At 37.5% G+C, this 22614-nt stretch overlaps 3 protein-coding genes across 3 annotated transcripts; all 3 read left to right on the top strand.

Annotated features, from left to right (window-relative positions):
* The first annotated feature begins 883 nt into the window (after positions 1–883).
* Positions 884–2864, top strand: LOC147408665 (Big1). Its single transcript, XM_086420464.1, has 3 exons — positions 884–1231; positions 1682–1785; positions 2426–2864. The coding sequence occupies exons 1-3, from the start codon at positions 1028–1030 to the stop codon at positions 2574–2576; spliced, it is 459 nt and encodes a 152-aa protein (XP_086276590.1). The 5' UTR covers positions 884–1027; the 3' UTR covers positions 2577–2864.
* Positions 2865–7025: 4161 nt separating this feature from the next.
* LOC147408664 (DNA-directed RNA polymerase II subunit RPB1-like) lies at positions 7026–16555 on the top strand. The gene is made up of 14 exons (XM_086420455.1): positions 7026–7347; positions 7437–7700; positions 9276–9575; positions 9667–9825; positions 10136–10297; positions 10379–10599; positions 10685–10826; positions 10909–11244; positions 11355–11641; positions 11724–11982; positions 12071–15174; positions 15503–15574; positions 15891–15944; positions 16067–16555. Exons 1-14 carry the CDS (start codon positions 7264–7266, stop codon positions 16167–16169), a joined length of 5547 nt encoding a protein of 1848 aa, XP_086276581.1. The 5' UTR covers positions 7026–7263; the 3' UTR covers positions 16170–16555.
* Positions 16556–21392: 4837 nt separating this feature from the next.
* LOC147408663 (uncharacterized protein At1g76070-like) lies at positions 21393–22323 on the top strand. The gene has a single exon (XM_086458901.1). The coding sequence runs from the start codon at positions 21538–21540 to the stop codon at positions 22231–22233; it is 696 nt and encodes a 231-aa protein (XP_086315027.1). The 5' UTR covers positions 21393–21537; the 3' UTR covers positions 22234–22323.
* The last annotated feature ends 291 nt before the right edge of the window (positions 22324–22614 follow it).

Raw genomic sequence — 22614 nt, 5'->3', positions numbered from 1 at the left:
ATAAATATTGAGTGGTTTGGACTTCTTTCCAAAGCCAGTCTTTTCTCAAAATTCTATTGTTGTTTATTATAAAAAATAAAATAAAATCCAATTTTAAGGTCATTTTAACCATTTGAAAAGAATATATTAAAAAGTTTTGGTTATAGATGGAAGATGAGGGCATTGAGATCATTTTTTTTAGTGTGCTAAAGAAAGATGTCATGTCACACAAGTATCTCAGAGAGTCCGACTAGTCTTTTTAAGTTAGTAAGAATTTCACCCCCCCGCATCCTTGGGTTCACTGTATGACATCCAAAAATATGGTCTGATGCTTTAGGGTTGTAGAGGACAAAATTCTATGAATTTTCAAAAAATAAAAAATTCTATTTTTTGCATCATTAAATTTTAATTTTAAGTTTAAGAGTTATGTGAAATATTGATAACTGTCTATTTTCAAAATCTTGAATCAAGCTTAAAAGACATTATTTTTTGAAGTTTTTGAATTTAAGTTTTTTAAGAAACTTAGATAGTTGTGATGTTGGATTACTGATGTGATTATTAATTTGAGCTAAACGACCCTTAGACACGTGTAGGGTCCAGATGGCATACCGAATTTACCTTCTGCACTATCTTAGTAAGAAAAATGTTTCTCTATAAAATATTCTACCAAACATGGAGGGGGGAGGGGGCATCTCTAAATATATAATAAATATGTGAGCACAAAATTTTCCCTCTAAATCAACCCTCTTTTCATTGGCTACTTGCAAGTCTTCCTCCTTTTATCTTTCTTTTTTATTTTTTTTAATCAACTTTTTAACTTCTTCAAAACCACGGTTATTTACCATTTTGCCCAAATTGTAAGAGATAAAAAGGGATCGGGCATGAACAACAACGTATAACACTTAACAGTCGGCCTATATGTTTGATTGTTAGGTTGGATTAGTAGATATTGAAGCTGGAGGTGAGGTTGTTGATATAGTTTCCAATTCCCATCTTATCTTCTCTCTTCATTCTTACTAATAATTCCAAGACAACAAAGAGTTGAAAGATGAGTAAAAACACGAGTCCATCACCTCCACCCTTCCCAAATTACTACTGCATAAGATCTTCGGCGAAGATTATTAGAACAACAACACGGAGCGTGACGAAGGAGGAGATCGCTAAGTTCTGGAGACACAAGAAGATGGACGAGGAAAATCACCTCCTCGCCGCTCTCAAGGCCGCTGCTCGTATCCGAGCTCGAAATCTCACTGTAAAAATGTTTCCTCTCTCTCTCTCTCTCATCTCAATTTAATTCTTTTGTTTAATCAGAGTTCAAGTAATGGGTGATTTGTATTGTAGATGATTTAAGTGTTCATCTATCTCATTCTCACCAAGGATATAAGAAGATTGGGTTAATCTGTAAAATTCTCTCTTAATTAATGAGGATCAAAGAATGGTTGGGATTCTCCAATCATCAACTTGAAAATTTGCCTACACTCTATGAATTTGATTCTGTTGAGTTCAGAAAGCTAGAATTGATAGCTAATTAGGTCCAGTCACCGATTGATTGAATCGATCTACATCAATAGCTGGGCCGGGCCAGGGCCCTAAAAACTATTGTTTTACTCCTGGCCCGTTAACACACGTGTAGCTGACTTTGTACAAAAAAATGTGCACCACACGCGTCACTAAAGTGCTTAATTTTGTTGGTTGTGGATAGGAGGAAGACTACAGGCAGTTTGAAGAGTCGCTCAAGGACAAGAGTAGTGAGGTTGATGACAATAACGAGAACATCAAAGAGTTGCGCACAGGAATAAAAAACTGGTTCGTTATACACTTGTGTACTTAATACTTATTCCACACCTAGATATGGTTTTTCGGTCCTTATCACGACACCCCCTCTTGACACACACCCTCATCATAGAATGGTAGATCATTTACCTTGGGATACACAAGAAAAATATTTATGATTTTACATACCCCGAAACAAATGATCTACGATTCTATGATAGAGGTGTCAGAAAATCATTATTCTTTAGTTTATTATGCATAAAATTGTTTTTCATGGAATTTGGCACAATTTTAAACTCTGAGATCATGCATTCTTCAAGTTCAGCTCTCCTGACTAAACATATTTCGTACAATTTAAATTTTAAATGCCCCCAAAAAAATCCACCTTCAACAACAAGAAAACTTTACCCTAAAGATTTGGTTAGGCTAAAAGTGCTAAACTAATATTATTTCTTCACTCAACTATCTATGGAAAAAGTCTTACATCATTGAAAGTGAATCCATTTTAGTTTCACTACTTCCATATGTGAAAGCAAAAAAATAAATCATTATGATCAATCTCCATGGTACATTATTTTCTCATTGCTTTCTCACCCAGAGAGAAGGGTGGGTTGTGGACATGTGCACGATTAGTTTGTATGAGCTTACACTAGTCTTATTCCCTCTCTTTCAGGTGGACTAAGAGCAAATATGCTTATCTCAACCAACCAGACATTGGGTTCAAGGATTCAACCACCAAGAGAACCTCCACTTCCATTCCCAACTTCTGCTCTTATAAGCCCCATCCACCCCCACCCCACACTACTTCCTTTGGGGTTTTCTAGATGATTGGCTTGGTGTTAAATGAACAATTTATGGAGCTTAATTAGTCCTGTGAAATTTCTAGTGCTCTATTTAAATATCTTGCTTGATTTTTTTTGTTTTAAATTATTTAAGCATCTTTGTCTGTTATTGTTGTAAGAGTGTACCTATGTAATGGTGATGAGTTTGCCTAAATGTTGTTACCTTTTATCTTTTGTAACGATTTCACTTTTGTGATCTTTGCTATGGGGGATTGTATCCAATAACGCAATATGAATAAAATTGTAGAAATTGAGGAAATGTTGGTTGTAGGGGATGCCTCTTTCCTGGTTTAATGGAATCGATGAGAGCATATTTGACTTTAAGTTTACTAGAAAATAGAATTGTTATTATCAAAGGCCTAGTGAAAGTCAAGACCATGAATTGTATTTGTGGAACGAGAAGACCCTAAGATTGTTAAATATTTAAAAGTAGGTAAAAATCAAATCTTACACACAAAATGCATATCTCGATGTTGATCTTCTCTCATAATCCTACGAAAGTCTCAAAATTGGAAAGAGAAGGGTTCTCAATCTAAAATCCTCCAACAATCAAGTTAATGAAATCAGAGGGATTTCTATCTAGAATGAATCAAAAGATCTTTACCTTAATGTTTCCTTTTCCTTTTAGGTTTCTTCCTTTCTCATTTACTAAAATCTTTGACACACGATCTCGTTCTTGAAAATTTGAGAGATGATCAAGGATACAATACAAACGTTGTCTTATAAATAATGATAACTTGCAATATTTAATTTTTTAAGCTTATAAATCTAAATTTGGCATAAGACTTTTTTTTGGCAAGTACCACACTAATGATCAGACCAAGATATTGTGAGAGGGTTGGATTTTTTATAGATCTCAAGGGATGAAGGGAACTTGAAAAAATTTCCTTTTAAGTATTAATAAACACAAGAAATAAATTATCTTATAGAAAAAATTTGACATCTTGTGATATATATATATATATAGAGGGTGGGGTTCCGTGTACACACATATCTACTCATATATCTACAACGTGTTTTGTTGTAGTGGTTAAAAATTTCGGATTGAGTTTATTTTTGGTGAGGATGATCTTTATGATGAGGAGATCATTCTCACCAAAATTCAGCTCAATCCGAAACTTTAAAACATGTTGTAGATATATGAGTAGATATGTGTGTACACGGATCCTAATCCATATATATATATATATGAGTCGGGTTCCGTAGACCCCCATTACGACTCACATTGCGACACACCTTTTTGTCTTATATGGGTAAAAATGTTTGGAATGGGCTATTTTTTGTGAGGATGATCTCTATGGTGAAGAGATCATCCTTGCCAAAAATCAGCTCATTATGAAACTTCTAGCCTCATGTTTACAAGTTGAAAAATTTTAGACCGTCCAATTTTTGTAAATCAATTTTGATGGGGTTAGAAGTTTTGGAATGGGATGATTTTTGCAATGATGATCCCCTCATCATAGAGATCATTCTCAGAAAAAATCAGCCCATTCCAAATAATTTTGCCCATATAAGACAAACGGTGTGTCGTAATGTGAGTCATAATGGGGGTCGTAGGAACCCACCTATATATATATATATATATAGGGAAATGTTCAGCAACAAACATTTTTCAAAACATGGGTTAGAGGTTTTGGAATGAGCTGATTTTTGGTGAGGATGATCTCTACCGTGAGGAGATCATCATCATCAAAAATCAGTCCATTCCAAAACTTCTAACCCCATCAAAATGATTTACAAAAAATGGACGATCCACGATTTTTCAACTTGTAAACTGGAGCTAAAAGTTTTGGAATGAGCTGATTTTTGGTGAGGATGATCTCCTCACCGTTTAGATCATCCTCACTAAAAATCAGCCCATTCCAAAACCTCTAACTCATGTGTTTGAAAAATGTTTGTTGCTGAAGGTGACCCATATATATATATCTATATATATATATGGTCCCCTTCAGCAACAAACATTTTGGCAAAACAATTTTCAAAATATGGGTTAGAGGCTTTGGAATGGACTAATTTTTGGTGAAGATGATCTTACGGTGAGGAGATCATCCTCACCAAAAATCAGCTCATTCCAAAACTTCTAGCCCCAGTTTACAAGTTGAAAAATCGTGGACCGTTCATTTTTTGTAAACCATTTTTTATGGGGTTAGAAGTTTTGGAATGGGCTGATTTTTGGTGATGATGATTTCCTCACGGTAGAGATCATCCTCACCAAAAATCAGCTCATTCCAAAACCTCTAACTCATGTGTTTGAAAAATGTTTGTTGATGAACATTTCCCTATATATACATATGGGGACGGTTCAGCAACCCTAAAGCTTGCCAAGTTTGGTGCCAAACATTTTTCAAAATATGGGTTAGAAGCTTTGGAATGAGCTGATTTTTTGTGAGGATGATCTCTATGATGAGGAGATCATCCTCACCAAAAATCAGCCTATTTCAAAACTTCTAACCCCATCAAAAGTGATTTACAAAAATTGAACGGTCCATGATTCTTCAACTTGTAAACTAGGGTTAGAAGTTTCAAAATGATCTGATTTTTTGTGAGGATGGTCTCTTCACCGTAGAAATCATCACAAAAAAGTAGCCTATTTCAAAACTTCTAACCCCATCAAAGTGATTTACAAAAAATGTTTGGCACCAAACTTGGCAAACTTTAGGGCTACCGAACCGCTCCCTATATATATGGGTTCCGTTCAGCAACAAAAAATTTGGCAAAACATTTTTCAAAACATGGGTTAGAGGTTTTGGAATGGGCTGATTTTTGGTGAGGATGATCTCTACGGTGAGGAGATCATCCTTATAAAAAATCAGCCCATTCCAAAACTTCTAACCCATGTTTACAAGTTGAAAAATCGTGGACCGTCCATTTTTTGTAAACCATTTTTGATGGGTTTAGAAGTTTTGGAATTGGCCGATTTTTGGTGATGATGATCTCCTCACCGTAGAGATCATCCTCACCAAAAATCAGCCCATTCCAAAACCTCTAACCCATGTTTTGAAAAATGTTTTGCCAAAATGTTTGTTGCTGAACATTTCCATATATATATATATATGTATATATGGGGGCGATTCAAGGGCCATATGAGAAAACATATGAAAAAACTTTTGTTTTTCAAAACAAGAGTTAGAGGTTTTAGATTGAGCTGATTATTTGCAAGAATGGTCACTATGATGAAAAGATCATCCTCACAAAAAATCAGCTCAATCAGAAACTTTTAAATCCATCAAAAGTGATTTACAAATGAGTGATAAAAATTGGTAAAAAATCGACGGTCCACATTCTAAATCACTTTTAATGGGGTTAGAAGTTTCAGATTGGGCTGATTTTTTTTTTTTTTTGATGATCTTCCCATCATAGAGATCATCCTCACAAAAAATCAGTTCAATCCAAAATTTCTTACCTATATTTTAAAATTTTTTGAAAAACGAAAGTTTTTACATATGTTTTCTCATATGGCCCTTGAACCTGACCCTATATATATATATATATATATATGAGGAGATCATCATCACCAAAAATCAGTCTATTCCAAAACTTCTAACCCATGTTTTGAAAAATGTTTTGCCAAAATGTTTGTTGCTGAACATTTCCATGTATATATATATATATACACTTTGTTATGGGTCCTATTAATAAGTCTAGATGTCAAAATAACAAGAGATGAAATTTCACATATTTAAATTGTTTTAATACTAAATTTGGTAGATTGAAATTACGATAAGTGGATCTCATTTTGCCCAGTTTAAGAAGGAAGTAATTTCCATCTCTTATGGAAGATGAGAATTTTTCAAAGAAAGGAACACTTTTAATAGTAAAATTGGGATGAGAGCGAACAACAATATTCTTTTCCTTGTTAGAATTAGAATAATTTCGCTTATATTACCAAACAACCCTCTTAACAATTCACGTGGTCATGGGCATTTCGCGTTGGAGTAACCTCAAGATTGGACCTCATATCGCACATCTTGACATGAAAATGGATAGGAACCCTATATGCATTTTCACTCATACCTCGAAGAACAATCTATGATTCCCATACACTTTCATGCTAGAGTGTGTGATATGAGGTATACCCTTGAGGCATGGTTTCAAAACTAGTTTGAGATCTAGATGTATCGCCCAAGTCGTCAAGGTATCAAGTATGAACGAGATGGATGGACAAGTCAATTTTTTTGGACCAGATATTAAACCCCATCTTCATTTTTCATTGTTTTGAACGTGACGCCTCTAATGTATCTGAATATCGTCCGAGACGACTCGGTATCGAACATGGACGAGACGAAACCGAGTTTTAAACCATGCCTCGAGGTTACTTCAGCATTATTCCTTTAGGAAGGGGGCTTTGCGCGTACAGCATACCCAGCGCACGTTAGTCATCCGCAAGAAGTCGTCTAGGGTGGCTATTTCTATATAAATACCCCTCGAAGGGACTTGTTGCCCATTTTTGTGAGTTTCTCTCAGCTTAGCTCCCTCGCAGAGAGATAGATCTTAGAGGGATCAAATCAAGTTACGTTCATTGCTAAGGGAAAAACCTACCTAAATCTTACATTAAAAAAACAGAAAAAAAACCTTAGGGGTAAACTCATTTGGATCGATAATAAACACTGATCGAATCACTTTATAAAAACCTAATTTTCTGTGAAATTTCAGTAAATCTGTCGTCGCCATGGATATGCGATTCCCCTACTCTCCAGCGGAGGTCGCCAAGGTCCGGATGGTTCAGTTCGGCATCCTCAGTCCCGATGAGATCGTAATTTTCGATCACCACTTTGTTTCTAAATTTTCTAGGGTTTGTTTAGAATTCTTACTTAGGGTTTCGATTTGATTATTTGTCTGCAGAGGCAAATGTCCGTGGTGCAGATCGAGCACAGTGAGACGACCGAGAGGGGGAAACCTAAGCCGGGAGGCTTGAGCGATCCCCGACTTGGCACCATTGACCGGAAGATGAAGTGCGAGACTTGCACAGCGAACATGGCAGAGTGTCCTGGCCATTTCGGGCACCTTGAACTCGCTAAACCCATGTTCCATATCGGGTTCATGAAGGTTGTGCTGAGTATCATGCGTTGTGTCTGCTTCAACTGCTCCAAAATCCTCGCAGACGAGGTAATTCTCAAGTTCATTTCTGTTTGGGGCTAAGAACAAGGTGGGGGATTTGTTTGCTAAGTGAAAAATATAAACTTTTTCCTTATTCCCATACATTTGATGTACACTGGAACTTCTAATTTGAATGAGTGGTAGAGTCTTTCGTTTGGATGTTGCTGGTGAGGTCTTCCAAATATCTAAAATGGTGACCTAAGAATAAAAAAACTATTGGCTTGGTTTAAGTGGAAAGTGGAATCACCTCACCCAACTCCTCATTTGACATATATGCCCACATTCACCTTGTTGTGCCCCACAACTCGTAGACTGCTTAACTGGTGTTAATCTCATTGACATGGACTATCCAATCCGTTTCGAAAGTACTGTACTTACAAGGGCTTCTTTAAAGCCTCCCTACCCTTATGACACCTCTATCACATAAGGTCATCTAAAAGCCCTTGCTGGCCTTGGGCACCTTTGGTATGCTAATGTCTTCCCTTTATTTGAAGCCGCTACCGAGTGGAACCACATTAGATGACTGCTTAATCTTGCGGGGTGGATAGGATAAATGGATTTTATATTGCTTGAAGCAAAGGCATAGAACTTCTGATCAAAATTATTTTTTTCTATCCTCTTGACCAAAGTATCCTTTAGGAGTGGTCATCTTAAAAGACTCAAGACAGTTTACCCAAATGAGGGATCGTGCATCTTGTCCACATAAAAAATATGTATTGAAAAGAACCTCTCTCCAAATCATGATAACTTCGTGCAATTCATTTCACCAAAGAAATTATAAATATGCTAGAAAGCCTTATGCTGGCTTTAAAATGGGATGGAGTCATTGATTAACCAAAAGATTTACATTAGGTAAGTATTCCTAGAGTATGTATATCCTTAAGTCTGGATTGGACACCAAAAATCTTCTACCTCTGGACATTGGCAGGCAGTCAATTAGAAGTTAGTTTCTAGATCCTACAGTGAAGCATGATGGAAACACAACACAATTCTATAAGTCCTTGGTACCAATTGTTACTTGTGTAGAACATTTAAATATACCAACAGCAGCACTTGTGTTTGTGCACGTGAGAGTGCGGAACTCTCTCTCTTTCATTTTCATGACGCCTTAGAATGGAGTATGTCAGCAGTGCTCCTTGAAGAGCTTGCTGCTATTGATTCCAAAACATGGAGACTTGATAATTATTTTGATGAATCTGATATGCTTGGTGGTGATTTATCGATTCAGGATGGTGCCCTATGGAAAACATTCTGACTCAAGCATTACTCTTCTTTCTATGCTATATCTGCTTTCAGATATGCTTGTAATTTGTGTAAATGTAGTGAAATATCTTTGTTTTAGTAATTATTTGCATTGCCTATTTATTAGAAGATGGTTTCTTAAGTTAGCTTAACTTAGTTATTGAAATGGATCTGTAGTTGTGAATAATTTGATATAACACCTCTCTTTCTAGTCTCCATTTTTTCTGGGCCTTGTCTCCTACAGGCATTTTTTTATAAAAAAAAAAATTATTTTCACTGGGTTGCTAGCATAACATGTGTACTTTATTTGTTTATTTATTTTTCTTTTTAACATTTCTGTAGGAGGAACATAAGTTCAAGCAAGCACAGAGAATTAAAAACCCAAAAAGTCGACTAAGGAAAATTTTGGATGCCTGTAAGAATAAAACAAAATGTGATGGTGGTGATGAAATTGAGGTCCAAGGTCAAGATTCAGAAGAACCAGTGAAGAAGAATCGAGGGGGCTGTGGGGCCCAACAGCCAAAGCTTACCATTGAAGGTATGAAAATGATTGCAGAATACAAGGCTCAGAGGAAGAAAAGTGATGACCAGGAACAACTTCCTGAACCTGTTGAAAGGAAACAGCAGCTCTCTGCAGAAAAGGCATCTCATTCTGCAAACATTTCTTGTCTTTTTCCTCCTTTCTTTGTTGCTCTTTATTGTACAGTTAAACTAATTGTTGCTTGTTTTCCAGGTTTTAAGCGTTCTGAAGAGAATAAGTGATGAAGATTGTACTCTGTTAGGTTTAAACCCCAAGTATGCTCGCCCAGATTGGATGATTTTACAAGTCCTTCCTATCCCTCCACCTCCCGTGAGACCTTCTGTGATGATGGACACATCTGCCAGGAGTGAGGCAAGCTTTTAAAGATGTTTTTTTTAAGAGCAAACATTGTTCTTGTATTATAGTTCAGGTTCCACTTTGTCGTAATAATGTTACACACTGAAAATGTTTAGGTGTCACCTTGGTGATGTTGTAAAGTCTGTGTATGGTGTTTCCACAGACTTGGGATCAAAATTTTACGTTCACACTTAAAACTAAAAAAGAAAAGAAAAGATGGTGATCGGGGTCAAATAGTTTAATGGATTCTTTGATAATGATGTTACCTGTTTTGCAGTCTCATATGCAAGTTCTACTGTCTTAATTTTATTCTTTTGTGGACCAGGATGATTTAACTCATCAGTTGGCAATGATCATTAGACACAATGAGAACCTTAAGAGACAGGAGAGAAATGGAGCTCCTGCGCACATTATATCAGAGTTTGCTCAGTTATTACAGTTCCACATAGCTACTTATTTTGATAACGAGCTTCCAGGACAGCCAAGGGTATGTGTGCATGACAAAGAACATCTATTAATGTGTTGATGCTTGTTTTTGAAAACAACTGAGAGATGTAATACTGTGCAGGCTACGCAACGTTCAGGGCGACCGATCAAATCTATATGCAGTAGGCTCAAGGCTAAGGAAGGTCGGATTCGAGGTAACTTGATGGGGAAACGTGTTGATTTTTCAGCTCGTACTGTCATCACACCAGACCCAACCATTAACATTGATGAACTGGGAGTGCCGTGGAGTATTGCTTTAAATTTAACATACCCAGAAACTGTGACGCCATACAACATTGAGAGGTATTATAACTGTTTTATTTTTATTTTTAAATAAAGTTCTGTCTGGCTCTATCATTGTTCTAAAGCAATTCCTCTTACCTGCCAGGTTGAAGGAGCTTGTAGAATATGGGCCTCATCCTCCCCCGGGTAAAACTGGTGCCAAGTACATCATAAGGGAAGATGGGCAGAGACTTGATCTACGGTATTTGAAGAAAAGTAGTGATCACCATTTGGAGCTTGGATACAAGGTTGGTTTCCCTCAAGTTCTTCAGCTCTTGATTCAATCTATGCTCTTTTAGTATGTCTGAACTTGTTCTGTCTTGGTTGTAGGTGGAGCGACACTTGAATGATGGGGACTTTGTTCTCTTTAACCGGCAACCTAGTCTTCATAAAATGTCTATTATGGGGCATAGAATCAAGATTATGCCATACTCAACTTTTCGTCTGAACTTATCTGTCACTTCCCCATACAATGCTGATTTTGATGGAGACGAAATGAACATGCATGTTCCTCAGTCATTTGAAACCAGGGCAGAAGTCTTGGAGCTCATGATGGTACCAAAATGCATTGTATCACCTCAAGCAAATCGGCCTGTCATGGGTATTGTCCAGGATACACTCTTGGGATGTCGTAAAATCACCAAAAGAGATACATTCATAGAGAAGGTGATAGCTTCGCATAGTTTTTCTTTTGTCTTTCTATGTTGTAATGTCTTAATATATTGGGTTCATCCTAGGAATTTTGACATTCCGATCTATTGTTCAACTTGTTGTAGGATGTCTTTATGAACATCTTGATGTGGTGGGAGGATTTCGATGGGAAAATACCTGCCCCAGCGATTTTGAAGCCTAGACCTCTTTGGACAGGAAAACAAGTGTTTAACCTTATCATTCCAAAGCAGATAAATCTCATGCGAACCTCTGCTTGGCATGCAGAATCTGAAACTGGTTTTATAACCCCAGGAGATACCCAAGTTAGAATAGAAAGAGGGGAAGTCCTTACAGGCACCTTGTGCAAGAAGACCCTTGGAACTTCTAATGGCAGTCTTATTCATGTCATCTGGTATGCGTTATATGAACACTTTTATATCCAGATTTGCATGCCATCTTTATTTTATTGGTTCAATGCATGTTTGTATGCACAGGGAGGAGGTTGGCCCAGATGCAGCCCGTAAATTTTTGGGACACACTCAGTGGCTAGTTAACTATTGGCTTCTACAGAATGGTTTTAGTATTGGAATTGGGGACACGATTGCTGATGCAGCTACCATGGAAAAGATTAATGAAACAATTTCTAAAGCGAAGAACGAAGTGAAAGAACTCATCAGGGCTGCCCAAGAAAAGAAATTAGAGGCTGAACCCGGGCGAACAATGATGGAATCATTTGAGAATAGAGTGAATCAGGTTTGAAATAATAGTTCTACTTGATCTTTCCCGTAACTTGATTTGTAACTACTGTGATAGACCTCCTAACACAGCTACTCTCATTCAGGTGTTGAACAAGGCTCGTGATGATGCTGGAAGTAGTGCCCAGAAGAGCTTATCAGAAAGTAACAATCTCAAGGCCATGGTGACAGCGGGCTCAAAAGGTACTTTTATCAACATTTCGCAGATGACTGCTTGTGTGGGACAGCAGAATGTTGAGGGTAAACGAATCCCTTACGGATTCAATGATCGAACATTGCCCCATTTCACTAAAGATGATTATGGGCCTGAAAGTCGTGGTTTTGTGGAGAACTCGTATCTGCGTGGGTTGACTCCACAAGAATTTTTCTTTCATGCTATGGGTGGTCGGGAAGGTCTCATTGATACTGCTGTGAAAACATCTGAGACTGGTTATATACAGAGGCGCCTTGTGAAGGCAATGGAGGACATTATGGTCAAGTATGATGGGACTGTTCGTAACTCTTTAGGTGATGTTATTCAATTTCTCTATGGTGAAGATGGCATGGATTCTGTTTGGATTGAATACCAGAAGCTGGACTCCCTGAAAATGAAGAAATCGGAGTTTGATAAGGTTTTCAGATATGAGATTGACAATGAAAATTGGAACCCAAGTTACATGTTACCGGAACATGTTGAGGATCTGAAAACCATCCGTGAGTTCCGCAACGTATTTGATGCCGAAGTTCAGAAACTGGAAGCTGATCGGTTCCAGCTAGGCACAGAAATTACTACCACTGGTGAGAACTCCTGGCCCATGCCTGTGAACCTAAAGAGACTTATCTGGAATGCACAGAAGACATTTAAGGTTGACTTGAGAAGGCCGTCTGATATGCACCCAATGGAGATTGTGGAAGCTGTCGATAAACTTCAGGAGAGGTTAAAAGTTGTTCCTGGTGATGATTTAATGAGCATGGAAGCTCAGAAAAATGCCACCCTTTTCTTCAACATCTTGCTTCGTAGCACATTTGCTAGTAAGAGGGTTTTGAAAGAATACAGGCTCACCCGTGAAGCATTTGATTGGGTTATTGGTGAGATAGAATCTCGCTTCTTACAATCACTAGTGGCACCTGGGGAAATGATCGGGTGTGTTGCTGCCCAATCTATTGGTGAACCAGCTACTCAGATGACTCTTAACACCTTCCACTTTGCTGGTGTGAGTGCCAAAAATGTCACTCTAGGTGTTCCTAGGTTGCGTGAAATTATTAATGTGGCTAAGAAAATTAAAACTCCTTCACTCTCTGTCTACCTCAAGCCCGAAGTTAGCAAAACTAAGGAAAGGGCTAAGAATGTTCAGTGTGCTTTGGAGTATACTACTTTGCGAAGTGTAACGCAAGCTACTGAAGTATGGTATGATCCAGATCCCATGAGTACCATAATTGAAGAGGATGTTGATTTTGTCAACTCTTACTATGAAATGCCAGATGAAGAGGTTGCGCCTGAGAAAATTTCTCCTTGGCTGCTTCGGATAGAATTAAATCGTGAGATGATGGTGGATAAAAAATTGAGCATGGCTGACATTGCAGAGAAGATCAACCTTGAGTTTGACGATGATTTAACCTGTATATTTAATGATGATAATGCAGAAAAATTGATTCTCCGTATTCGTATCATGAATGATGAAGCTCCTAAGGGAGAGTTGGAGGATGAATCTGCAGAAGATGATGTTTTCCTAAAGAAAATTGAAGGTAACATGTTGACTGAAATGGCCCTTCGAGGCATCCCAGATATTAACAAGGTATTTATCAAGTCTGGAAAAGTAAACAAATTCGCAGAAAATGAAGGATTTAAACCAGAAAATGAGTGGATGCTGGATACCGAGGGCGTTAATTTGTTAGCTGTTATGTGTCATGAAGACGTTGATGCCAAGAGGACTACAAGTAATCACTTGATTGAAGTGATTGAAGTTCTTGGAATTGAGGCTGTCCGTCGATCCTTGCTGGACGAGCTACGAGTGGTTATATCTTTCGATGGATCCTATGTGAATTATAGGCACTTGGCTATCCTGTGTGACACCATGACCTATCGGGGTCACTTGATGGCCATCACCCGTCATGGTATTAATCGGAATGATACTGGACCAATGATGAGGTGCTCATTCGAGGAAACTGTGGACATACTTTTGGATGCTGCTGTGTATGCTGAAACAGATTATCTCAGAGGTGTTACAGAAAATATTATGCTTGGTCAGCTTGCTCCCATTGGCACAGGAGACTGTGGCTTGTATTTGAATGATCAGATGCTCCAACAAGCCATTGAGCTCCAACTTCCTAGTTATATGGAAGGTCTGGATTTTGGTATGACGCCTTCTCGTTCGCCAATTACAGGAACTCCATATCACGAGGGCATGATGTCACCGAGTTATTTGCTGAGCCCGAATGCCCGTTTGTCACCCATATCAGATGCACAGTTTTCTCCATATGTTGGTGGGATGGCTTTCTCTCCTACGTCATCTCCAGGATACAGTCCATCATCTCCAGGCTACAGCCCATCATCTCCGGGTTATAGTCCTACTTCTCCTGGTTACAGCCCCACATCTCCCGGATACAGTCCCACTTCCCCTGGCTACAGTCCCACTTCCCCAACATACAGTCCTAGCTCTCCTGGTTATAGTCCAACTAGCCCTGCTTATTCCCCCACTAGTCCGTCTTACTCCCCCACCTCACCTAGTTATAGTCCTACCTCTCCCAGTTACAGTCCTACCTCTCCCAGTTATAGCCCAACTTCTCCGAGTTACAGTCCTACTTCCCCAAGCTATAGCCCTACTTCTCCAGTTTACAGTCCTACTTCTCCAGTCTACAGTCCCACTTCTCCTGCATACAGCCCCACTTCACCATCATATAGCCCCACCTCGCCTTCCTACAGCCCAACATCCCCTTCCTATAGCCCCACCTCACCCTCCTATAGCCCCACCTCACCTTCTTACAGCCCAACCTCTCCTTCGTACAGCCCCACCTCTCCTGCCTATAGCCCAACTTCTCCTGGTTACAGCCCAACATCACCAAGCTACAGTCCCACCTCTCCGAGTTACAGCCCTACATCTCCAAGTTATAATCCTCCTTCGGCAAAATACAGTCCATCTTTGGCATACTCACCAAGCAGTCCAAGACTATCTCCATCCAGCCCCTACAGTCAAACATCTCCAAATTACAGGTAACTGTTGGATTGTCAACATCATATCTATTGAGGTATAAAAGCCAGTATCCCAGCCTGGTATTTTAGTCGACTCATCTTAATGTTGAGTCAAATCACAGTTTTTGACTCTATTTGGAGCACATCCAACTCAGCTGTCTCGCTGCTGCTGAGTTGGATGGTGGTTTCTTTTGGTTTGTTCCTTATATTCCTTGTTGCTAGGTTGCTCTGAATTGGCATATTTTAACGAGTCAAGATGTGACTTATTCTAACTTCACGATGGCCTCCTTTAAAAAAGAAACACTTCACAATGAATGTGTTTATTTAATATTTGTTACTTCTTTTACAGCCCAACATCGCCATCTTATTCACCGACATCTCCATCTCATTCCCCTCCAAGTCCTACATACAGTCCAAGCAGGTATCTTTTTCACTATTTCAAATGTAGATGGTCCTTGTTTAGGGGCTAACTTGGCCTCTTGTACTTTATTTCTTCCTTTTAATTGAAATTTTACTCTTATAAAAAAAATCATTTGATATGGCATTTTATACTGCACTTTATGTTAAGTCCTTACAATGCTGGCATTATTTTGATATTTGTGGTGTTGAGCATATGCCATTATGCTTCCAAAACGTCCTGCCTTCTTAAAACTACATTTTAGAAGAAGAAGATTGTCGATTTATTTTATTGAGGTGCATTTTTATTTCTGTGCTGATTTCAATCTTATTTTCTGTAGCCCATTCAACTCTGGTGTGAACATGGACTACAGCCCAAGTTCGCCACAATACAGGTGGGGGATCTTTGTATTTTTCATAGTACCACCACAAACACAACACAATGCACACATACACACACATTGAAGGTAACGGGAGAGACTAACCGTTTGTTCTCATTCTCTCTTTTCCCATTTAGTCCAAGTGCAGGATATTCGCCAACGGCACCAGGCTACTCACCTTCATCTACAAGCCAGTACACCCCACAAATGAGTAAAAAGGATGACGAGAGCACTCACTGAAACGTTTACTATTCTCCTGGAGCTTGAGAGAGAAAGCATCAACTAAAGCTGTTCCCAAAACTCTTTATTTGTTTATTTCTTTTTACAGACAGCTTCAATGTCTTTAGACATTACAGAAATGCTCTTTGTTCTGTATGCGTTTGATTGCAAGCATATACTGTCCAAGTCTTTGTAGGTAAAGTAGCATGGACATTGGATACATTATCTATTTATATACTTGGTGACCTACATGCCACCAAGAGGAGAGAAAAAAAGGTGAGCAACATCACATTGTCGATGTCCATAGACGACATATGAGTTGATAGATGGTGTTAATACCACCTTTGAATTATGTACCATACTACTGTATCAGCTCAATATTAGTGAAGGAATGGTGTTCACTTTTACTGTGTTTCACAAGCTAATTCATTCCAGCTGCATTTTGATAAAAAAATGACCTTTTTAAGTCATGCTCTTCCCTGGTGGTGCTATGTGGTTTGAAGGCACTGATTTTGATAAATCCACCACCGTCCCCGTCTCATAAACACTGAATGTCTTTCCCCAGCAAGGGAAAGGTCTTTGATCTCAGATTAACCGTAACAGGTAAGCTTCAAACAGCTATAATAAGGTCCACTGATAACCCTAGGATGGTCTAGTGACACTTGTAGTAATGGTAAATCTTTGCAAACGTTTGTCAAAACTTCTAACCCATGCAGGACAAAACACGTTTGTTAAAGAGTAGGGTAAGCTTAGGGTGTTGAACATTTCCCATATATATGTATATATATATATATATATATAGGGTCCCATTCAGCACCCTAAGCTTTACCACACTTTAACAAACGTGTTTTGTCGTACATGGGTTTGAAGTTTTGGAATGGGCTGATTTTTTGTGAGGATGATCTCTATGGTGAGGAGATCATCCTCACCAAAAATCAGCTCATTCCAAAGCTTCTAACCCCATAAAAAATGGTTAACAAAAAATGGACGGTCCACGATTTTTCAATGTGTAAACATGGGGCTAAACATTTCGGAATGGGCTGATTTTTGGGAAAGATGATCGTCTAATCATAGAGATCATCCTCACCAAAAATCAGTCCATTCCAAAATTTCTAACCCATGTAGGACTAAAAACGTTTGTTAAAGTGTGGTAAAACTTAGGGTGTTGAACATTTCATATATATAGGGAAATGTTCAGCAACAAACATTTTTCAAAACATGAGTTAGAGGTTTTGGAATAGGCTGATTTTTGGTGATGATGATCGTCTCAAAACTTCTAACCCCATCAAAAAATGATTTATAAAAAATGGACGGTCCATGATTTTTCAACTTGTAAACTGAGGCCAGAAGTTTTGGAATGGGCTGATTTTTGGTGAGGATGATCTCCTCACCGTAGAGATCATCCTCACCAAAAATTAGCCCATTCCAAAACCTCTAACCCATGTTTTGAAAAATGTTTTGCCAAAATGTTTGTTGCTGAACGGGACTCATATATATATATATATATATATATATATATATATATATATATATATGGGTTAGAACTTTTGGAATAGGTTGATTTTTGGTGAGGATAATCTCCATGATTAGAAGATCATCCTCACCAAAAATCAGTTCATTCTGAAATTTTTAGCCCCATGTTTACAAGTTGAAAAATCGTGGACCGTCCATTTTTTCTAAATCATTTTTTGTGGGGTTAGAAATTTTGGAATGAGCTGATTTTTGGTGAGGATGATCTCCTCACCAAAAATCAGCTTATTCCAATACATCTAACCCATGTAAGACAAAACACATTTGTTAAAGTGTAGGGTAAAGCTTAGGGTGGGGAACGAGACCACATATATATATATATATTATAGAGATTTACCTGGCCGACCTATTTGTTGCAATTTTCCTACAAAAATTTAGTAAATTTTCAAATCTTACCAAGGATCAGTAGCCCCCATGGATCAAAAATTAGTAGCAATCCAAGAACACAGCCTTCTATGTTTAACGGAAAAACTCACTAAAACAATAAAATAAAATAACCTTTTGAGTTGTATCGTAGGTGTAGGTTTCGAAAATGAATGGTTAGCGAACTCTCAAATTTAAAAATAAAATTCAACGGTGAACATTAACATTTTTTTTTAAGTTCCTAGAATTTATTCCTCTGTAACCCTATCACATCAGATCATGATTTTGGATGGCACAAATTGATGGGGTTGGAATCCACTCCAAAGTATGTGAAATAACAAAATAACCTGATAAATTTGAATTTTATGATGTGGGTCCTCCTCCAGGGCTTGCTGGGTAACAAACTTTGTAAAATGAGGTTTGGTGGGTAACAAAATTAATAAAGTAAGGTTCCCTTGAAGTTGTTAGAACTCGTACGGAATATTTGTAATAAAAGTGCAACAGTTAGGTCTGCCGGGTAAATCTCTCAAATACCTTAATTGTTGAATAGACAAAGAGGTTTAGATACAAGCACTGGTCTTATTTCATCATCATCAATGTTACATCCCAAGGATTTGGGTTGGTTTAATGAATAATCAACAGCGTATTGGAACTTCTCTAATCTTTGTTTGATTACAAATTAATGGGAACCATTTTCAGAGCACTAATTTGGCATTTTCCTCGATATTATGAGATTGACGCCGACTCTTCTACTCGACTCCATTTTATCTATCCTCAGTCCAGATCTGCTTAATTTACTGTCATTTCCTTTCCATAGCTAGAAGTTCCTCTCCCTCTCCTAAAATTTGTGTTCACACATCATTTGTCGACTTGATTAATTTTGAAAATTTTTGATAGAGACCAGTACAAAATGTTAATCTCGAATGGTTGAAGATTTGCATTATTGTGGTTGAAATAGACTTGATTTTTCTCGTGATCTAAATAATAACTTGATATGAGAATTTAAAACTCCATGACATGTATTAAAACAATGAAAAAACATTTAAGTCTCCATAACTTGTACACAAGTCTTGTCCCTCTCTCTCTCTCTCTCTCTCCCAACACTACACTATGGTCTCACTTAAAGCTTCAACAAAAGCATTTATCTTTGTGCTCTTGTCCCCTCATCCCATCTCATAATTCACTAGAAGAAGTAAAAATATTGATACCAGTTGGTTAGATTAGTTGAGACAAAATGGGGATTACATTAGCCCATTTCCCCCAAACAATTTCAACACTACAATTATGAGGTTTGTGGACAATTGATGACGGAGAGACCCCACTAGTTGTAGGAATCAATCGAGGTCACTTAAATGTCGGATTGAATCCTTTCATAGAAGAAAAAAATGCCTTCACCAAACAAAAGTTGAGATGATCTTTTTAACATTGTGTGACAATTATTTGATTAGTAATAATTAATAATAATAATAAAATAAAATAAAACTGTTCATTTTTTAATTTTTTTATTGACAAGTTGGATTTGTCATCTCATGTGATAAACACAAGGACCCCATTTTTTTTTTCTTTTATTGATAAGCCTTCCCATTATTAATTTACGAAAGCATTCTTTAATCTCCATAATTTGTGTGGACCCAATGATCCTTAGGTACACTTAAGACACTGAAATCAGCTTGATTGATGATTGATTCCCATCCTTTGAATTTGAAATCCTTTAGCTTCATTAACATATTTAAAGGGTGGCACTTAAAAATATGTGAGAAGCGGCCGAAAGGCTAAGTATTGTTGTGCTCTATGGGCTCTATGTTTGTTGGGTCAGAGCGCGTCTAAGTTAGCCTGGTCCAGGTGCCTCCACTATTGAGACTGGGTCGCCATACTTAATTTTTAATTAAAATATTTTATATAAAAAATATTATTTTACTGAATCAATGTGGGACGATTAGACTTATTCCCACGTTTGACCCTCTGTATCACGCTAATGAATGTATTATATGATATAATCAGTAAACCTATATATATATAAATACTAGAATCACCACTCTTGTGTGTGACTTTTGTGACTTGGATTCATTGAGAAGTTGACACGTTGATATGTCAGTGGGCCTATGGAGACGTCGACGTGGCATTTATGGGTTTATGGAGGAGCAAAACTTTTCTTCCCCCTCATCCGCCGGCATTACGCACAAGGTGGTTGTGATTTATATATTTTTATTTTTATGAGAATTAGCCAAAGTCACTGCCTTAATAGAAAGAAAATCAATGTGATTATTGATTTTGATTGAAAAGGCAAAAATGCCCTTCCAGGATTGGCATATTACTAAAGACTGAAATGGATCATACTTGGGTCTTTAGGTTGAATTTTTTGGATCAACTAAGTGTGTTATCACATCTAGTTTTGATCTGATCTAAATAATGGATACAATCAAATACTTATTGTGGATGAAGATTTAGGCTTACCTCAATCTACTTTGTTGTTGTTCCAAAGATGCTTCTTGATCCTGTTAGCATTGATGTGGTACCTGTCAATAATTCTCCGACGATAAAATTAGAATTCTCGAAAAAATGTTGTCCTTCTTCTTTGTAAATTTTAAAGATCCAAATAGAAATTTTTTATCATTGGATCCTCCCTCCATTATATATCCTATATCTCAATATTAGGATTTCCTCTTTATTCGGGATTTAATCCCGTAAGATCCCATGATCAAGGGGATCTTACTTCAAAAATAAAACCTTTCCTATCATATATTAAGAATTTTTGGATTTTTCCTAGAATTTCAGAGCTTGACAAGTAAGGTAAAGAATAGTACAAATATTATGATTTGGTCTATCCTATCAGCGAAGGCTGATTTCGATCCATGTCCTACCCTTCTGATGGGCAGAATTGAATTATTGAGTCTATCCTATCAGCGAAGGCTGATTTCGATCCATGTCCTACCCTTCTGATGGGCAGAATTGAATTATTGACTTATCTTATGTACTACTTGCATTTTGTAATTTTCTTTTCCTACTGTTTCATTCTTATTCTCAATGGGACATGTTTAAGGTCTTGTTGAGATATCCATTTTACCCTTTATACTTATATATATATATTGAGAAAAAAAGTAACGTGTCTCCTCAAAATTGACTTGGATCTGACCCAAATGTTCTTTGACGGGTTAGACCCAGAACATAATCTACACAAATCCTAAGTGGGTCTGGCTGACCCATTTCATGACCTACCTACATGCAGGATAGGCTTGTCATTCTAAAAAAAATGTTGAAAAAGTAAGTCCCTTAGAACTTGTCCACGTCTTTAAAGTTCAAACTTTGAACACAAATTTAATTCCTATTATAACAATAAGATGAAAACAGACATCTAAGCAAACGGCCAAATATTAAATTCGGGTGGCCAAAGAAGGTGTTCTCTTTCTCTCTCTCTTAGTATATACATATAGAGAGAGAGGGACCAGAAAGAAGAGAAAGAGAGAATCCATCAATCCAACAGTACAGATCAAATATTATGGAGAAATCTAGTAGACGAAAGAGTAAAATTTTCTCATTTCTACCAAAAACAGCAACTGTTTCATTTCAAAATCCTCCATACAGTCCTGGTAAAGATAAGAGATTAGAGAATTCAAATAAGCTCAAATCCAATGCTGCAAAAGGATTTTCAGGTCCGATCATATCGATAATTCCAGTGGAAGCTCGAAGGAAATCGAAGAATGGAAGCTTTGATGCACAAGAACCCACTTCACCAAAAATCTCTTGCATGGGTCAGATCAAACACAAGAAGAAGATTTGCAAATCTAACAAAGAGAAAGATAAGCCAAAGCATTCATCATCAAGGATCCGTAACATCTTTCGTGTTGCCAAACCGGGTCGTAAATCTGATGCTTCAGCCGATAGACCAAAGGTTCCTGATCGAGCACCATCTTTAGGTCAGATGAAGCGGTTTGCGAGTGGTCGGGATGTATTTTCCGATTTTGATTGGAAGAATTACGATGGAAAGATATCGTCAGATCATCGGAATTATCATTCAGATGAGGAGAGAGAAGAGAGTGATGAAGAAGATGAAGTCTTTGTCCCTCATTCTGCACCGATAATGGTAGGTGGAGGAGTAGCTTTGGAGCCAAAGAAAGAAATTAATTTGTGGAAGAGAAGAACCATGGCTCCTCCTAGGACTCTTCAATTGAATGGTATGGACAAACCAAAGTGATGTTGAAATCTTAGATTTCTCTTAATTCCTACTTTTTTTAATTTTTTTTTTTTTTTAGATCTTTTAATGGTGAATTTTTTGTAACTTGGAATGTTGGAACTCTATGTTACATGGTTACATGAATGTTCATACATGAAATTTTAATGTTTTATTGCTTTGGTGAAATTGTTTGATTGACCAAACAAATAATAATGACTTACAAGTTCAGCCATTGATGTCAAATGATTCCTATATTTTATTTATAAAATTTTAAAGGTTATCTCCTATTAGTGGGTATGCTTGGATTTATTAGACCCGTAACCTTATTAATGATGATAAACATGGTTTGAAATTTCTATGTTTACATTATTATAGAGGTTTTAAAAATTCGTAATATCGACT

This window comes from Akebia trifoliata, chromosome 2 (genome assembly GCF_017979445.1).
Source record: "Akebia trifoliata isolate Shusen 1 chromosome 2, ASM1797944v1, whole genome shotgun sequence".
In the NCBI taxonomy this organism is placed as follows: Eukaryota; Viridiplantae; Streptophyta; class Magnoliopsida; order Ranunculales; family Lardizabalaceae; genus Akebia; species Akebia trifoliata.
Note: the sequence above shows the minus strand (reverse complement) of the source record. Positions and strands in the feature narration are given on the sequence as shown.